Genomic DNA, 19,471 nt, shown 5'->3' with positions numbered 1-19,471 from the left:
GATTTAACTTAACAATTTCAGATAAGGAAATACAATATGGAGGATGTGCTACACATCAGCGAGACCTGCTTTATCATCATGCATCAGATATTAAAACTACAAATTAGACGGTTTTATTGAGATCTTATTTCATTTTTTAATATTTCATTAATATTGCAGAATATGTTTGATACAAACAGATCCTCAGTAGCACTAGCTTGTCTAGGTATTGATTTTAACAAGTAATTTATGAGTGAGGCTTAGATTTACACAGTGCAGGCCTACTAATATTACTTCTGGGCAGTTTTAGCTGTATTTGGGAGGGAAACGTAACATCTAGCCTGCTGGTAATGGATACCAAACTTGAGGTAAGTAATTAGAATTATGTGGGAAGACAGGATGGCTTAAAGTAAATTGTCTTTCATGTATCCATACAGGAAAATATGTGTAATGTATAATCTTTTTTGCTGCACTATTAGTGCGCGCAAATCTTTACAGTTTGTGTAAATAGCTCCTACAATCTTTAAAGTTAAGAAGACCTTAATACAGCGATACAAAACAATGAATTAACTATGTAACAAACATTTATCTAGACAAGGGATAAAGGAGCACAGATTTGTCATAAATATAAAACATTTATTGCATTGGTATTTCCTCATGTGTATAAAAGCACTGTTACTATACGTCTTTGGATGGTCAGATTTGTCAAAAAAGCCAATATTTCAGCCATAGTAAAAGAGCAACATACAATAAAAGCCTATGAACATTTATACCTCAAATCAAATTTATACAATATAGGCAATATGATACTTATTGTATGAGTTGTGGAGTGGTCTCTGACATTATTTACAGTGGCTTAGCAGGTACATGATTGAAGTGAAGATACAGAGTGGTTTGGAGACAAATGTGGTGTTGCTGCCAAAGGCTTCACTTGTCCTGCATCTTCTCCAGAATGGGGACTATCATGTCAAATTTGGGCCTCTTGGCTGGATCTTCATTCATGCAGAGCCTCATCAGCTTACAGATATGAGGAGAAATCCCCGGTGGAATGGTAGGCCGAAGACCTTCGAGAGCCACCTGAGTAATGAGAGGGAATGCAATATGCCAAGTCAATGTAAATATTGTAAGCAAAAAAAACAACCTGTAAAAGCCTCTGGATATTTAAGGGCGAGAGATGGATGTGTGGGTGTGCGTATATAGTACAGAATGAGCCTTTGGGTAGATAAACAATGCACCCACTTACCTTCATGCCTATCTCCATGTTTGAGAGGTCTGCAAATGGGACCTCCCGGGTAACAAGCTCCCACAGCAACACTGCAAAGCTCCACATGTCTGCAGATCTTCTGTTGATGTCTTCGGGCCTCTTCTGCAGGGCTAAAAAACAAGAAGTAAAATCAGTGTGTTTATTCTGTAGCATGGCAACACACCACATTAGCATTATGACTACCTCTAAACTGGGACATGATTATACAGTACAGCATGTCTCCTACTGACTGACTCATTTAGTGTAACAAGTCATTATGAGAGGAGGAAGTAGGTGGAAGGGAGGAGAACAAAGAGGAGGATAAAAGGGAACAAATACCTTCAGGGGCCATCCATGCTGGAGCGTAACTTCGACCAGGACACTGGAAGGAGAACTTGGCATCTGCCATGCTGATTCTGGCTGTCATGTCCTCATCAATCTGCAGTACATTAGACTGTTACTCATAGGATCGCCTTATTTGTGTTGTGCAGTGATAGAATAACATTGTTTTTTACAACAATAGTCGCTTGTAGGCCAAGACAGTCCTACCATTATATGTTTACTGTTGAGGTAAAGCCGTGAAACCATTGGTTCTAAGGTGTGAAGGAACGCCATACCACTGGCGATGTCCAATGCAAACTTCACAGCTTGGTTTTGGTCAACCACCAGAGCTGGGGAAGAGAAAGCAGGGATAACATAAAGGCAGGAAAAGAAGGTCGGTACTGTAGTATGGTGGAATGACTATATGTTTATGTGTGTACATGAACTAAATTGACTTACTCGTGCCCTGGTGGAGTATGTTGAAGAGGGATCCATATGGCATGTAGTGTGTGATGATGATGGGGTGAGGTGACGGGGGTGACTGACATGCCCCAAGAACAGGCAGAATGTTTGGATGAGAAAAGATCCTGTGCAGACAACAGAAAGGAAAAGCCAACACGTGTTTACTAAGGGAGGGAAAACAATACTCGTCCTCCTTCTGTATTCTTATGACGCAATCTCAATATTTTCTCAATATTTTGTTCAAAAAGGACCAGATTTGTTGTTATGTTACTTAACTCTCAGAGAGGGTAGGACATTTGACTGACTGCTTATCAGCCTTTGTTTGTAGGGTTTTGCTGTAACTAAGTCTTTTCATTGGGAGATGTCTTCTTATTAATTAGAAATGTTATGCCTTTTTCTGTATTTAGACATGTTGAATTTAAACTAGAGGGCTGGTAAGAGAAACTCTGGATAAAGTCAGAAAAAGTCCAAGCGCTCGCAGGCCGACGACAACCCCAGACAAACAGGCTCAGACAAGAACCAAGATTGTTAGTTTATGTCGCAAACGGGCTGACAGCTTTGATTTAAAAAAACAAACCTTTTTTTTTTTTTTTTTCAACAAACCCTCATATTTGTAACTTTTAGAGCAAGGCTATGAGAAATAACATTTCAACCCAATCGAACCTACTTCAATTAGTATGTTTTTAAAGCTTTAAGACAGATTCTTTAACTGACCTGAGTTTGGGATGCTCCTCATTGAAGTCTCTGCTCTTCCTTGTGGTCCAGTCTCTCACCTGTAGCACCTTCACTACAATCTCATCGCCTTGCCACCGACCCTGCCACAACTGCACACACGGTGATAGAGAGTGTTCAAAACTAACCACTGGACTTTCAATGAAAAAAAAATCCTGAACTGACACTCAGCGGTGAAACTGACCTCTCCGGACTGGTTTTCATTTATCTTTGCCAAGAGTGAAAGCTGCTTGAAGTCAATACCAGCCTGTTTGTTCAAGGTACCATTACCTAAAAGAGCCAACACATGAACCATCAAATTCCACCTCAAACTAAGATATGATTATCTGTTTTTTTTTTTTTGTTGTTGTTTTTTAATACTCACGAGGTCGTGTCCGCATGGTGCCCTTCCAGAAGGTTTCTTTGTAAGGCACTTTAGTCATACTCTGACCCATTTTCTCTGCCTTTTCTATAAACATTCACAAACACAGAAACAATGATACATCGTTCCAGTAGAATACAACTTTCTGTTTATTTTGTATGACTTATTAGTAGGGATGGGACAAAATATTGAGTGGGCATCACTGCAAAATATCCTCATCCTGGGTGGTGTGTGTTGCCCGTACAGTCAGTGTGAATGTGAGCGTGGCTGGTTGTTTGCCTCTACATGTCAGCCTTGTGATTGACTGGCTAAGAGTCCAGTGTGTAACTCCAGCCCTCGCCTAATGACAGCTGGGATCAGCTCCAGCCCCGCATGACCCCAGAAAGGGTGAAAGCAGTATAGATAACGGATGGATGGAATAAAAAATAAATTAAAAAAACATGGCAGCATAAAGTAGTTTCCCTTGACTCACCAGCTCATAACTACTCACAGTGGAGCTTCTGACATGAATGAGTGCAACAGAAGTGAATTGGCCAGAGAAGAAGTTGACTGCGAGAAGAAAAAAAAAGAAGACGGCTATATAATGTAGAAAGTACTGAAAAGAAGTTTTGCGATAATGTAAAGCGTGAAAAGAGGTGACACTGACATTGAAATTGCAGTGGATAGATAAAACAAGCCTGGGCTTCAGTGTGTAGGAGCCTTATATGTTCTTCAGTTGTATCATTATATGACTGATTTGCATTAAATCTATCAACACAGAATTGCTGTATCGGGATATCATTGTTATCTAAAGCAGCGTGACCCTGCGATTCCCATCCCTACTAATCAGTGCATGAAACTCAAATGACCTCCTACCTTCAAGGAGCTGTCTTAGGTGAGGCTTGGCCTTGTCCAGAGGTGTTTGTCCGTACCTGTTACAAACACACACTTGACCCCCATTTGCCACTAAGTCCTACAAAAAGAGGATTAGACTATGTTATTTATCAAGTAGATTGTTATCACGTTAAAAGCAAAAAACACATTCTCAGATCAGCTGCACAACACTTAATCACTGCAGTGGCTGTTACTCCCCAGAAGAGGGCTCTCTGAATACACTAAAGAAAGGGGAGTAAGTGTGGGGTATATGCTGCGTTCCAGTTGAACTGGGAAGTGGTTCCGAGTTCCCAGTCGGAGGTGTCAACTGGAACGCCACCTGAAGTCGTATTTACTAGTCAGAGAGTTGGAGCAATCCGGAGTAGCCTGAGCTAGAATCCAACATGGCGGCTACGTCCGTCAACTGTACATTAATGCTGTAACTACAGTGTTTATTAGCCGCTTGCTGCTCTTTGTGTGTGATTTAATCAATCACAGCGACAGAATCATGCAAGTACTCTTTGTGGACTTGTCATGTTGTTCATCACGTGGCGTGTTGTTATCATCTGGTATTAGCTAACAAAACAAAGGTAGTCCTGGAGGTGTCCATGTTGCTTTTGCAACTGGAACATGCTTAACTCAGGTGTGACGTCATTCCCAGCTCCGACTTCCCAGTTCCGAGTTAGATGGAACGCAATATTGTTGAACCTCACCTCTGCGACGTCATCCTGGCCCCAGAAGCAGGCGTAGTGGAGGGGCGTGTTCCCGTGCTCGTTGACTGTATTGGGGTCTGCTTTGCACTGAATCAGCTGATATTCAAAAGGACACAAAGTGAGGAAATGAAGCAATACATTGACGTTCATTTTCTCTGTGCGGCAGCTCCTTGTGTAACCCATAAAACGTGTGAATGTGTTTACCTTCGCCAAAATGTCTCTATGTCCATGACTGGCGGCGAGATGCAGCGGGGTATCGTCTCCTCGGTTCATCACGTTGATACGGGCGCCTCTCATGATGAGCATGTCAACAACCCCGCTCCTCCCCTCCCTGCACGCCCAGTGGAGGGGGCTGAAGCCGTGATCATCACTGAAACACAAGACACACACAGGAGGACACATTCAGTAGCCTTTTAATCCTTGAGCACATGACACAGTTGGTTTACAAACCTTGAAATAGTTTGAAGGAGGTTGATTATGAGCTTCATTTGAACTCAATTGAAAGTGGTTGCCCTTAGAAACGGAGAATAATCCCCTCTAAACAATTCAAGACATTATGTTTTTTGTCTTTATCAGCAAGACCCCATCTTCTTCTGTATTGAAGATCTAACTAATCCCTTTTACCACTCAGTGGCTTTAATAGTCACACCTCTACTGCACATATAGACAAACAAGTTATTACAGAAAAACTGAGCTGGGAAAATACTATGGTTATGGTTTTCTTTGACATACAGCCACATAGGTTCTCACACCAGCAACCTACCAGTCTTTATTTAGACTTAAGCACATACTTCCCCGCGCTGCCGGGAGCCTAAAGTGATAAATATGTCTGTGCAGAAGCTGGAAAAGCTGCTAACACACATACGCAGACAGCAGTGGACAAAGTGCTCCAAGGAGTCTACAAGGAGCCAAGCTGTCACCTATGTGCCACCCAAGTGACTCCTTTACATTAGCTGACCCCAGGACAGCTGCAGGGGCTCATCACAGCTCGATGCAAAGCCACAAAGTGCTCAAGCTGTTTAACAGAAAACCACAGGCTTGTATGGCCTGTAATAGGAAATAGTTGCAGTACTAGCTCACACTTAAGTGAAACAGCAGTTCGCCACATTCTCTGTCAGCTCTGATGCAGCACTGTGGACAGATAGTTCATAGTCTGAACAACCCTGTGCGCTATAAAAAGAAATATGGGGGGGAGAAAAAACTTAGGAATGACAGTCTGTCTCTCTCTGTCTTCTTTTTTCCCTCTGTCTTCCTGTGTCACCGCAAACAAAACGCTCTTACTAACCGCCTTGTTTTCCCACCAACATGTGACATTTATTATTCCCCATTATTGGTCATTCTGAGTGCAGTTAAAGGCTGCTTCACACAGTTCAACCAAAGCACGCTCCTCCAACATAATGACTGGTGTGTCAGATGTTTACGTGGGACTGCAGCTAGCTGACCGAGGGGGGGGGGGGGGGGGGAAGCTCTGTCAGCGAGGGCCTGCTCTGGCCCTGTATGGAGTTGAACAGAGGAAATGGTCTCCGCTGCTGTGTGGTTGGCCAGCAGCTCTGCAGCCCTCCAAAGTCAACGTCAACAAACTGCACATATATGGCCTGGCCCAAGAATGAGATAACCGAGGTCTTTAGTAGTGAGGTCTTCTAGCTCCTTTCTAGTGAGGAAATTATGTAAACAGTCTGACATGCTCTGTGTATCCCAAAGAATAGTAGAAATGCGATAGCGCTGAAGCTCATTATAAGGCTGTATAGCAGTTACATTATATATATTTCTAGATTAAAAGCTATTAAATGATTCTGAGATTATCCCATAAACTATAGACTCGAGTGACTAAAATCATGAAAATCAGAAGTTTTTCATTTCAGTGCACAAGGAGTTAAAAGGTAATTTTTCAGTTTTTCCACCACCACAAATCAGCCTCTGCTTTTATAGAGACAGTTTTTAGGGATGACATCATTAGGAGAGAAATCCAAGAAGAAAACTAGGTTGGAAAAAAAAGAAGCTCAGGCTGGCCTAGAATTACCGATTCTGGGTGATGCTCAGCAGCATGTGGAGCTGCAGGGAGGGAACGCACAATATGGAAACTATTTGACCAACTCTGATGTGCCAAGGCTGGCTCACTTTGTATGCACACTCGAGGCTCCGGCATAGAATCACCTTGCACACCCATATCGAATGTTTTGCTTGAAGTCAACTTTAGAGGCTACATGTAAAATCTAAGAGAAGATAGAAGCCCCTATGCAGTCATCTTCAAAGCTTTACATAGTCTGCGCTAACTCTGTGTGTTGATCTCACTTACCCCAAGTTGAGGTCATTCTCTGTGTTGTCCAACCACAGGCGGACGGCTACAGAGTTCCCCTCTCGACACTGAGTGAAGATGTCATCCATGGTTATTCTGCAGTCAGACTCGCTTTTAAAAGCAGGAACATGTAGCCTGCAAAAGTTGTAAAAAAAAAACAAAAAAACAACAACTATCATAGCCGATAGAAAAAGGTTGTTTGATTCCTCCAAAACAACCAGAGTTCTTTCTGAGTACATAACAAGTAAACGGACATCATTCATTGTATTAGACTCAATTATGGACCTTAAAACACTGATGGCCAACGAAACAAACTCTTTTTCTAAACCTGGCTGTATTATACTTAGTCTTTCCTGGCATCATTGTAGTCTTAAGTATTCATTTCCATGTTGGACCAATCACTGAGTCATTAGTTTTATATAGGCTACAGATTGTTAGATGCAATATTAACATTATCAGCTTCACAAACAATCAGCTAAATGAAATGATGAGGTGAAATAACTGTCCATTTCCTCTTTGGCTTTATCTTCCCCAGTGGAATCGGATGGGTTGGCCCATCGTTTCACTTTGAAATCTATTGTTAAAAAAAAAGCCAAAGTGAACTTGGACGCCCCAAAGCAAACTCTCCCATCACAACGTAAGCAAGACAATGAAACATAAAAAGACATTTTAAAAAGGTCTCACCGGTTTCTACTCGATCGATTTCTTTTCCTTTTCCTCCCTCCCTGAAAGTCTGAGCCGTCTGCTCTAATGTGCGGGCAGTCAAGAGTTGCTTTGAGTCCACGCCCCGCTCCTCGGAGCTGATGTGGGCTACTGCGGAGAAGTTAGGGGCTCTGCTACTGCCAGTGTCCCGGGACAGTCAGCCACACGACACATCAGCGCCCTCTGCTGGAGGAAATGCGACAGTGCGACACCCAGCGGCGAAACACAGAGCCAAAAATACCCAGGTCAGTTCAAGAGGGGGAGGGATGTTTTATTTGTTAACATAGGTGAAATGTAACTATGTAAAAATACTCAAGTACGGTAGTCATGTCAAAAACATTTTTAGCATGCATAACTTTTCACATATGATTTCACAAAACATTTCCTTTATATTTCTTGACATTTGGTGAGTTAAGATAATTGGATAAACTAGTGATTTCTAAAGTAGTGATTTAATAAAAATGAATTGCGTGAGCTAGAAAATATGTTAACAGCTTTTTTTCTTTGCCCAATATTTTGTCTTTACGAGTTGTATTGAGCGACACTGAAAACATTTGAGGCTTTAATAGTTTTGAAAGACAAAATTCAACTTTTCAACAACTTAAAGTGGTTATAGCTTCACCTTTTATATCTTTAGTAAAAAGTAGGATACAAACTATGAATCACAAGGCTTATATTTAAAAGACAAGGTGGTATAATCTAACTTTTAATAAGGCTACAATGTCGGCAATACTATCACATAATGAATGCAGGACTGGCTTCATCATGCTGATGTTCCAAAATGATCATCATCATGGTCATCATTTCTTTATGGACATTAGAAACACCAAAGACACAATGACAGGGACAAATGATAGTACTCATTTTATTGTTTTCTTGACCAGCATTATAAGATCTGTGATTAATGGCATAATAACTAAGATGTCATTCACAATAATCGAAACATCAGACAGAATGAAGTTCTATTGTAAGCTTAAATGCTTGCAATAATTTAAATTTGCTTAAAACTGTTTTACTCTAATGATAAACACACCTTGATTTGCTAACTCATAACAGTAAAATACACTTAAATACAGTGACAAAACGCTTCCTCGTGCCTCAATAAATGACACCAATGGTTTAAGGAAACACTCCATTCGTTGAAACATTTTAATACTAAGTGAAGAATACTTCATTTACATTACGATCCTTTACTGTCACTTACAAAATGTTGGATCACAGTGAGTCCAATATGATCCTCTTAGTGGATGAAGAATTAAGCCATTGGGAGAAAACTGTTGAGGTTGCTTTGCATGGTTTTACTGCTGAATTTATATCGATGTATGAGGTACTTGGTTGCTAAGAGATGAAATGATGGAAGGAGAAAGAGGTGATGTTGTAAAAGTTGTGTATTGGATTTACACCTACACTAGTGAAGTAGCATGTCACATACACCTCAACCTAAGGCTTTGTCAAGAGATCCTGCCGTGAAGAGCTGGGGTCGGTGACCTGTGTTTTTTTTAACACAACTGCAATTTGTTTGTATTGTAGAATTCACAATAATAGAAACATGAAGTACGAATGTTTTCTATTTTTTTTATTCTGGATCAACTAATATCGGCATTTATTTTGCCACCCTACAGAAAATGATCAGTTATGAGTGTGTATGAGCGTTCCTCTGCCTCAACGTTCAGAATCAGATGCTAATGAAGTTTTCACCTGTAAGAGGCTGCCATCACTAAAACCCTTTGCAACTTCCATTTCACACATGACCTCATATACAATCGTTTCTAGCTTCTTCTTTTTTTTTTTTCAACCAAACAAAACATTTCTGGAACATCAAGAATTTCAGTGTTTGCATGTTGAATTGTGTATTTTCAAAGCAAAGTCAGAAATGACTATATTTATAAATACCTTCTAATGGTAGGGAGGTCATGGGGCACTGGACTACAGATAGGATTGACTATTAATGAATGCATTGAATTTGTTAGGTAAGTGGATTTTATTTCCATCAGAAGTTGACAGACTCTAATTTGAGGCCTTAAGAGTTGCGTATTTTGTGAAACAAATAACACAAACTGAACAAAACTTTCATACAAGCCAGAAACATTTGAAAAGAATTAAATTCAAATACAAAACTTTATCATACATTATGTTATGCCGATCTATTCATAATATTTTCTTTAAGGATCCGATGTGTATAAGTTGGATGTCGGGGACATAGCAATAACAGATTGACATCCTGACACTGACCCATAGTGGGCATCATTACTGTGCTGATGGTGGTGGAACCTCTGGGGCTTTTTCTAGGACTGGCAAAGGGCTACTCTCTGTGGATAGAGACACTGCAGGCGCAGCTACAGTGGACACAGGAAAATCTACTGATATGGATGTGGGTTTAGATGGCGTAAAAGTAGGTGCTGAGTTCCCAGACTCAATTTGAGCACCAGCTACAAATGACTGAGAAAGTCCTGCAGTGTATGATGGTCCATTGCCAGCTTCATTAAGCACAGACAGATTCACTGTTTCAGTTGCAGGTGTGAGAGGAGCAGCAGCTGATAGTTTGACTTCTGTTGCTGCTGTGGATGCAGGCCTGACAGCGTCAAACCCAACTGGAATATCTGATCCTACTGGCTGCAATACTGAACCAAAGGCTTGTGGTGAGACATCAGTCAGTGGAGGTGCTTGTGGGGGTGGAGATAGGGCGATGGGATTTGGAGATGTTGCTGAGGCCTCTGTGGCAGCTGGCCCAACAGATGCTAAAGCAGCAGCCTCTGCCGCCTTGGCATTTTCCGCAGCCTTACTCTCCATCTCATCCATCCGCCGCTGCATCATCCGGGGCATTAGCTGCACATAGGTGCCCATAAGGCGGTGGTTCGAGCGAATAAGCTTCCCAGCACAGCTGTCCACACAGCGCTCCTAGACAAATACAGCAATGAGAGAAGATCAGGGGTATAATACAGTTTGTGACCATGGTGCTCTATATGGCTACACGTTTAAATGTTTAGCCTTAGGTTTAAACTGGAGAGTTCTGATTGATTCTAGAGACTTATAAAACTGCGTGCAATCACAATTTCTTTTTCTAACAACCTATGTCTGCACTTTGGTTAAAGACAATTTTTACACGACAAATAGGCTACTAACTTTACAGAAATAGAATGTATATAAAAGACAGCTGTTATAACAATCACAGTTTAAACCCTCAGTACAAATGTATGCACAAACAGTATCATAGCAAATACATTGTCTTACCTCGTCCATGGTGAGGTTTCTGTAGTTGAAGTTGCTGGTGCATCGCTGGAAGCAGATTTCAGTCATGCGGTTGTAAACCAGGAGAAAATCCTTGAGCTGCAAAGCGACACAATCACATCACAAAAAGCATTTTAACTAGTAGTGAAGTACATTGTAGCAGCAGCTGTATATTAAAGTCACTTACATTTCTTAGTTGTTGATCGGGGTCCATCGTAATTAACTATGAAGCTGCTGACTGCTTAGCTACAATGCTAACACGGTGATCAGCTGATCACAAAAATAACACTTTCAGATCCTTTTCAGTTCGATGTTATGCAAAGATTATACAAGACGCAATGCCACATCCAGCTTTCCCCAACAGCACCCACACGTTAACAAATTCAGGAAATATGTTAGGATGGCATGACATTCACATGCGCGCAGCCATGATTGTGCCAAAGATCGTTTACTCTCGGGAAGACCACTCACTTGGTGGTGAAAAAAGTGATCCTCTTCCGGCTTTCGAAACAACGTGTGTATGTGTTGGGGTTTTGCTCTTTTTCTGATTCCATCGAACCGAAGTACTTAAAATATATATCAATACATTTGAAATGTTGACAAACCTATAACTTTTATAATACTGAATACGTATTCAATACATTTCATCAATTACCCAAGTCAGGACTATGGTCAGGGCTCTTGGTGGCCATTAAAACGGCCTTGGTGTTCATTCCGTCAAACCCGTCAGACTTAATTAACATTGCCTCAATTCAAATATTTTAATATCGGTATAGGCTACCTTCCTGCCAGTTTATCATGTAACTTGAGTCTGAACGGGTAAGTTATCAAAATCCTCCATTCTCTATCAACTACTAGGCCTATGTGTACAAAACCAATAGATTTAAAGTTGTTTCGCTCAAAAGTAATGATTAACATGCACAGAATAATGTCAATGTCATAATGTCATAATTCTCAATAACATTTGGTTAGTTTTTTTTAGTTTAGCTTTAGTCTCAGTTTTAGTCTATTCACTGAGGTGGAAGTTCAAACAAATATTTCTCAATTTCGGGTCAACATTTGGGTGCTTCTTTATACTGGACATGAGATAACTTCTAAATGTGCTGTCTTGTGAAGACATTTATCCATAACATGTGAGTAATTAAAGCTGGACATATGAAGAAGCTACAGTCACAGCAGTAATGTCAGTACTGGCCTTCTTCTCTGGGATACTTTGCCTCCTGTGCAGCCCTACAGAGTAATCCAGTCTAGAGAACAACCTCGAGGACACCTGGGATGAAACACAGAAGAATCTCCTTTATTTATCTATCCCACACATCTGAAGTCTCATGCTTCATGATACACTTTGAATTACTGTCTCCACATACATAGGGCTGTAAATGACAGGATGAAACTTTAACATGCAAAAAAAAAAGGTGGATTAAAAGATTTAGCTTTTGCCCTTTCCAGTCCATCATCCGCTGTTACAAGAAACGTGAAAACTTTATTTGTATTTTTTGGGGGACAAAAAGACATTTTTATCTAGTCACCTAAAATAAATAAATAAATACATTTTAAAAACAGTGCAACTCATTCAGACACTTCTATTTTGAAGGAATGATTCTGCTGTGTATATTTTAAAAGACATTTTATGTACATGCTTGGAATAATATTTTGCTAGTTTCTTTGAGGGTTGTGTGATGTCCGTGTGTTCTTTTTTGTCTGTGACAGTTTGATCCGGAGCGCCTGAGGTCAGAGATAAATCCAAACAGGAAGTAGGCCATGGACGGCTATTGAAAAACTGTCAAAAAAAATGGTGAGTGTGTGGCATGCCTCCGACTGCTGAGTTTACTTCTGAGCTCTGTTACTTCAGTAGGCTCAGGCTGTGACTTCTCCTTCTGTTTCGGGATCACAGACAAGGACATAATCGAATAAGCTGTAAGCGTGTTCAATCATTAGTGCAATAGATTAGAAAGCAAATGAAATGATCATTACTATGAAAAGGAAGAAATCCAATGTGGGTGATATTTACACAATAAACCCACAGGATGAAAATACATCATACTTATGTCCCACTCAGCTTTCCCCTTTTCTTACATGTGAACCTTATGGAATGAAAATGAGATGAACGTGTATTTCCTTGTGCATTTATTTACAGTTTGAAAGAATCACCTCTTTTGGCTGCGGAATCCCCTACAGCATGGAAAATAAGCACTGTAGGATTTGTTTTTCTCACACCTTCAGTATGAGACATCTTTTCTTTAGTCTGTAAACGATCTTCCGTCTCCTGTGATGATATTAAGTTGTTTTTTTCCACATCTTTTAAAACAAATCAAACATTTCCACACAGCCCTTGACCTCTAAATGTCACTTACGCGCGCACGCATACACACACACTTTCCTTTCTCTCTTAATTCTTTATTGCATCATCTGAAGAGAAAGGTTGCACTTTTCTTCCTCTGTTGCGCAACACGTAGAGATTGAGAGGTTGTTTGTTTGCGAGAATAAGGAAATTGCTCAACTGTTCCAAGCTCATTAAATATGAAAGCTGCATTTTTAAAGACACACACATATAAACAGTGTTTGTTGGCCTTTTCCGCTCAGTCTAATCGTCTTGGACATCATCGTGACTAAAGCTGCTGATAAAATGATTTGTGCAACTTTCCTCAGCCTTTGAAAGAAGTGCACAATTACTAAAATCCATTCTTTCCTCGCTGTCTTCCCTTCCTTTCCTCACTTTATTCATTTGATCGTCCTCTCCTCTTATTCCCTCCCAACTTTCATCCTCCCTCCCCATATTCATCCCCCATTCTCTCTCCATCTCCTCCGTCTCCTGTGCTATCTGTTGACTGTTCAGGTAGATGCTGCTGTGCGACACCATGGTGCTGGTGTCTCTGGACGGAAGGTGAGCGTCCATGTCGGCCTCCACCTCCACGAAGGCGTTCACAGGGTGGACTGTCAGCTGGTCTTGAAGGCTGTTTCGTCCTTGATGCTGATGCCGATGCCTCTTCTTGTGTTTCTTTGCCAGCTTCAGATCCAGTGAAGCGTAATTCAGGTCAGCCTCTAAAGTCTGAAAATGGAGACAAAAGTGACAGAAAATGAAGTGAAATAGGTGTTAAATGTCGCGATCTACGTGTGAAGTACAGCACTGTTTTTAAGTGTGGCTCATGTGGCGAGTTTGTGTGCGTAGTTTATTTTTAGAACATATTGTGCTGAAATACAGTTCACAGTGTCTCAGACCACAACACCGATGGTGTCAGCTGCTTTCCGTTTTCGAAGCTAATCTGTCAGCAGTACCCTCAAGTGGTCTACACGATGTAATTATTCACACAGACCAACATTTATTTATAGTATCTGTGCGAACGTGACAGCAGAAGCCATAAATGACCATTTTATAAAAGCACCGGTACGACACCAGAATAACCCAAATATTTTGATGCCAGAGGTTGAGACTTTGATTGTTATTGGTAAAATGAACGTCTTCTTCAGTGCTTGTTGTAATCATTACATTTCATCCTCTGTATTTGGGTTGCAAACGTTTCTAAAAGTTCAATGCAGTCTAGACAATATCACTTTAGAAACTCAACATTAATCAGCAAAAATACATCAAGTTCAAGCAATCAGAAAATCAACCTTTCACCATCTATGTAAAAAAAAAAAAAAAAAAGTAGTTTTTAATTGTAATAGCATGAATAAACTCTATTCCTGCCATTTAATGTTGGTAAAAAAAATCTTTATACGACATTTAGCTAAATTAATGACAATAAAAAATTGAAACTACACACACATAGCGTGAAACCTTCAAAAAAAGTCTGAACAGACATTCAAAGTTATTACCTTCGTACGATCTGTCTTGTGCTGCATGGTCATCGTCTCATAGCAAAACCCAACAGAACCTGGTCCCAAAAAAACAACAACGCATGAATAGTTTTACTTTCTAAGTGGGCTAAATAAGAAAAGAGAATAATTGAATTCTCCTCAGGCTTCCACTCTGATATATCTCACTACGAAAAATGACGTGTTACATTCGAAGACAAAGGGCTACAAAAGTAAACGGTAATTTTTTAAATGCTTTGAAAAGCTCAGAAACTCTCAAAGGCTACAGGCCTGCAGATCCAAACAAACTTCAGATTGTGTATATCAACCATGCAGGACTCGTATAGAAACAGAAACAGCCTGTTCTACTTTTTATTTAAACTGGAAAATCATTGAGAGCATGTCCCTAATTTATAATGACATCAAACAGATAAAAGAGATGAACAATGAGAATATATACATATATATATATATATATATATATATATATATATATATATATATATATATAAGAAATATTAAAAAGTTCAGAAGTTAATCAAGGATCTAAAATGTCCATAAGAGACCAGTGCTGCCTTGATCTTTAAAGTGCTTCGTAATGAATCTTCAGCTCAGAATGAACTCTATGAACCAGTTTCTTCTTTATTTTCTTACTGATGAGCCTCTCAGATGCTGTAGAGCAGGCATATACAGTATACAGTATGACTATCATAGTGATCACAGTATCACTGTGTACACACCTTCATACTTTGTGTAAAATCATTGACTGGAATGACTGAAAGGACTGAAATGTTATTTCAGTATTTTTTGTGACAACCATATTTATGATTTATTTTTAAAAAATAGCTTTGGCTAAAGGACAAGATTAAACCATTAGTTTATTTGGGTAAAGGCAAAACGGATTAGAATGATATGTCATATTTGCTAGCTTTTTTTCTGGAGTACCAGTCTTACAACAAAACCCAAAGTGCCAAGCTAAAATGAACAATAAACGTTTTTTTTCTAAATGACATGTTTAGTAAAAATTGGAAATCCAAATCAATGTCTAAAATGAATGAATTTAGAGGCTTACATTTTTACTCCAACAATTTGAGGACAAGTATAGAAAATTACTGATTACTTTTGCAGCCCTTAATCTTCGAATGTAATACGGCATTGTTCGTGTGATCCTAAAGTTAGGGAGAAATTGAAGAACTTTGCTTAGGTTTTTTTCTTTTAGAAAAAAGTTTAGAAAACCAATAAGCACTTTTTTGTCATGAATATCAACAAATCAGCACTTCAGAAGTCTTTTTTTTTTTCAAGACTGTATTGTGAATCCGACCCCAGGAGCTTGAGCCGGTCATTAGAAGGTGTGTGCAGTACTCCAGACGTACAGACAGATACTGTGGCATTCCAAGACCCATTTTTTCATTTTGAAGGTGAAAGAAAGCTGGCCTGAGCTCACCTTGTCCCTCACTTCTGATGTTGCCATAGATTGGATTTTCCTGTTGCTCCTGATGATTGTCGGAATTGTCCTGCTGCTCCTGATCATTATCGTTATGAAAATATTGCCCTTCGTCCAGTGACAAACTTCGAGATACGGAGGAAAAATCACACATAAGATTTCACAATAACAGGTACAGGTAAATAGATAATAATAAACTGAAGTTAAGAGTTATTTTACTGTAAACAATGACATGATGGCCAATAATGTTTGTTAAGGATTTATAATGCTACTAGTATATTGATGCACACATAATAACTTTTTATACACTAAATAACGTGTTCGTTAATGATTACCAAATGATTTGTAAACCGTCTATAAACATTATTTGGATGACTATTTGGCTATTATAAAGTTGGAACTTAAGATTGTAAAATAACTATTAACTAAAGTTTATTAACTATCTTTTTATCCTTTATAGATGATGGTTAATATAAAGTGTAACTGAAAAATCATATTTCAGAAACAAGAGGTTTTAGCTGAGAATATAAAAGTCTTTTAACCTAATTAAAAAACAGACAGGCGACCAAACAAACCTTTGTTCTCGGTAAATGTGTTGGAAGCAGCACGTGTCTGTTTGCAAAAAAAGTACAATAATAGAGAAGTGTAAGCGCACATAGTTTAGAGTGAATGGTGGTGATAAAAAAGCAAAAATATTGTCAACTTGACTTGATGTGACTGAACCTTTGCACAGTGTGGCTTTCCGTTTAATGCAGAAGAAGACATTGACACACAGAGAGATCAACAAGGCCAGAGAGAGCAGCATCAGCCCTACCAGTTCAGTGTAACAGTCTGAAAGACAAAACAAAAAAAAAAATCATCCTCCATCTCTGAAACACTGTATGGAAGTCCCCATTCTCGGTAACAAACAGAAAAGATAAAAGATTTTTAATATGCGTCACCACTTTAGCGTCAGTGACAGACAGCGATGAAATCAATGATACTGAAAACTCTTTTTAAGATACAAAAAATAATCAGAGGAAACACTGCAGCCGTTAAAGATTATTATGGCCATTTAAAACTGAATATATCTAACATTATCTAACATCCAATAATCTTTTTGCTATAACAGCCGTTTTATAGAAATAAAGTCTAGTTTAGCTCACAGTAGGACGAACAAGGATATCATGTCTGGATGCTACACTACAATAAACACATTTATATGCATTATATTCTTCTTATTTTGCTTCTTTTGAAAAAAAAGATTAACCTTTTCTATCTGTCCAGTAAAAGACTTTATGTAGCTAACTAATTTGAGGGACAAGTTTACAAACAAAAAGAGCATAAAAACGACTTTCGAGTTTAAAAAATCTGTGTAATTCAATATAATCAAAAGTGGTTCAGATCCTACCTGTCATACTCCAGCCGTCCTGGACGAATGTGATGTCTATCTGGCACGATAGCTGTCAGTTTACAGGGCATGGAGGTGTGCTACACTGTAGTCTATTTTTACCCTGCCTTAGTTACCTCTCTCTTATCACAGCGCTTTGAATAGACACACATGCACAAACATGCTGCACTTCAGTTACAAACAGGAAACTTTGTAACCTCATTGTGAGGCACCCAGTCGCACCATGATGTACAATAGTGTTTCACATGGAAAGGAACTGTGCTGCTATTTAATTGTTAAAAAACACATGTTAGCAACTTCAATATTTTAATTTAAAGAAAGTAAAACTCAAAGAAAAACAAACAAAAAAAGTGTCTCACTTTAAGACAGAAAATATTCCATACACTTCCCTCAAAAATCTGATCTGCTATCTAAAACCTAGCCGCCTTTTCAGTTCACAGAAAGTTTTAGTGTAGCAGTCCACACAGAAGCATTTCCAACAAACATGCAATAAATAAAAAGAAAAAACTTTATTTGTCCCCGGGGGGCAAATTCAAAGGCACACAGCAGTAAATGAACGACAGTGCAGCTATACTAAAATTAGGCAAAAAAAATAAAGTGTTGAAAAAAAAGTTAAGCATAAATATTTCAGGACAAAAGTTTAAATACAAAATTAAATCTATCAAGTAAAGAGTGGAAGTAAAAGTGAACCGTGATCAGAGTTAAGATGTAACCTTTCATTCAACTGTTAGATCTTGCAGCAAAAAGCCCTTTGCTTAGGTTTGGAAACAGTACTAGATGTTATTGATTAAAGCTGTATGTATAGGGTGTCAGATTCTTTATACAACAAGAACTGATGTCTCAATTCACACAGTACTTTGTGGTTTTGTTACTGTGGTCGGAAAATTGAGTGAAAAAAAAAATCAGTCTCGAGCTGAACAGTTTCTTGGAAGAGATAATACTGTGTGTGTGTGTGTGTGTGTGTGTGCGCGTGTGTGTGTGTGTGTGTGTGTGTGTGTGTGTGTGTGTGTGTGTGTGTCCAGTGTCGGTGGAAAATGTTTAGAATGTGTAGAAACTATGTGTAGAGAAATACATCAGAGAGTTCAGATTCACTGTAGTGTGTTCATTTCTATTTCCTATTTGTGTGTTTGATGTTTTACAGTGGTTTATTTTCTTTGGCCACTTGGTCCATGTGGTCGGTGTTTTAAACCCTTCAAAGTGCTACTTTGTGATAGATGTGGTCACAACGGTGACCTTTGACATCTATCAGTTCATTTACACTTTATCAAGTCTTTGCGGCTATAAGAGGTCCCTTCCTATTTGGGTTCAGACGATGAGCCAATCCATAGTAGGGATGGGTCGTGATTTTTCAATGTTAAAATTCTCATTCATTTAGAAAACATTGAAAAGTTCATGCTACTCCAATTTTGTTTTCAGAGTATAATTTCTTTTTCTGCTCTCCCTGGACGGCAAGTAGAGCTGTTGCTAACATTTAAAAAAAGAGAGAAGAAGAAAACATTTAGCGCCCTGTGCCTACAAAACAGGTGTGGTGCTGTGAGGTTCAGAACTGTAGAAAAACACAGTGAATTCATTTAAAAGGGAATGATTAAATTGTTGCCGTTAATTTTTAATAATTAAATGCCCTTCCCTGATCCTCTTCATTAACGACTACAGAGAGCAGATGTGTGAAAATACCATGCATCATGATGTGACCTCCATGCTGTTACATTGCCTTTGTATGAGTTGTGGATGTATAGGTGATGTCATCATGGTAACACTAACAACCACAGTGTTCAACTTTCTTTAGTCATGGTTACGCACCAAGCAGTGTCTGCTGAGGTTCATGTTTTTACTTCAAATAATCCAGTTAGCTGCATTGTTGAAGCTACTTTATTCACTCAAATAATGTAACAAATGTGACATGAAATAAATGTTACAGATTTAAGTTTAACGTCTAATATGTTCTCAAACAGT

General features: G+C 39.1%; 3 protein-coding genes and 2 long non-coding RNA genes across 6 annotated transcripts in view; 2 read left to right on the top strand and 3 right to left on the bottom strand.

The window, feature by feature from the left end:
* Positions 1-7,783, bottom strand: ilk (integrin-linked kinase). Its single transcript, XM_079355612.1, has 13 exons — positions 7,644-7,783; positions 6,960-7,094; positions 4,868-5,033; positions 4,664-4,759; positions 3,954-4,050; positions 3,102-3,185; positions 2,922-3,007; positions 2,720-2,829; positions 2,003-2,130; positions 1,772-1,893; positions 1,562-1,661; positions 1,223-1,353; positions 1-1,056 (listed from the first exon to the last, which is right to left on the bottom strand). The coding sequence occupies exons 2-13, from the start codon at positions 7,046-7,048 to the stop codon at positions 907-909; spliced, it is 1,359 nt and encodes a 452-aa protein (XP_079211738.1). The 5' UTR covers positions 7,049-7,094; positions 7,644-7,783; the 3' UTR covers positions 1-906.
* A 718-nt stretch (positions 7,784-8,501) lies between these two features.
* On the bottom strand, positions 8,502-11,649 carry timm10b (translocase of inner mitochondrial membrane 10 homolog B (yeast)). The gene is made up of 3 exons (XM_079355776.1): positions 11,077-11,649; positions 10,893-10,988; positions 8,502-10,559 (listed from the first exon to the last, which is right to left on the bottom strand). Exons 1-3 carry the CDS (start codon positions 11,101-11,103, stop codon positions 9,909-9,911), a joined length of 774 nt encoding a protein of 257 aa, XP_079211902.1. The 5' UTR covers positions 11,104-11,649; the 3' UTR covers positions 8,502-9,908.
* Positions 11,650-11,674: 25 nt separating this feature from the next.
* Positions 11,675-13,805, top strand: LOC306831598. Its single transcript, XR_013780097.1, has 3 exons — positions 11,675-11,708; positions 12,600-12,684; positions 13,726-13,805. It is a non-coding gene; the product is annotated as an uncharacterized lncRNA (long non-coding RNA).
* LOC306831594 (uncharacterized protein) lies at positions 13,091-17,855 on the bottom strand. Of its 2 annotated transcripts, XM_079355774.1 has the most exons (6): positions 17,519-17,855; positions 16,852-16,959; positions 16,704-16,740; positions 16,129-16,253; positions 14,706-14,764; positions 13,091-13,938 (listed from the first exon to the last, which is right to left on the bottom strand). In XM_079355774.1, exons 1-6 carry the CDS (start codon positions 17,523-17,525, stop codon positions 13,474-13,476), a joined length of 801 nt encoding a protein of 266 aa, XP_079211900.1. In that variant the 5' UTR covers positions 17,526-17,855; the 3' UTR covers positions 13,091-13,473. The 2 variants fall into 2 exon arrangements, with proteins under 2 accessions (XP_079211900.1, XP_079211899.1); XM_079355773.1 differs by having other exon boundaries at positions 16,704-16,959.
* LOC306831599 overlaps positions 13,843-19,471 on the top strand; it is a 115,135-nt gene continuing 109,506 nt past the window's right edge. Inside the window, exon 1 of the long non-coding RNA XR_013780098.1 lies at positions 13,843-13,923. This is a non-coding gene — a long non-coding RNA (uncharacterized lncRNA). The remainder of the gene's footprint in view (positions 13,924-19,471) is intronic.

The sequence above is a fragment of the Symphodus melops genome, assembly GCF_947650265.1.
Source record: "Symphodus melops genome assembly, chromosome: 11".
In the NCBI taxonomy this organism is placed as follows: domain Eukaryota; kingdom Metazoa; phylum Chordata; class Actinopteri; order Labriformes; family Labridae; genus Symphodus; species Symphodus melops.
This window is presented reverse-complemented; position numbering and strand designations above follow the sequence as displayed.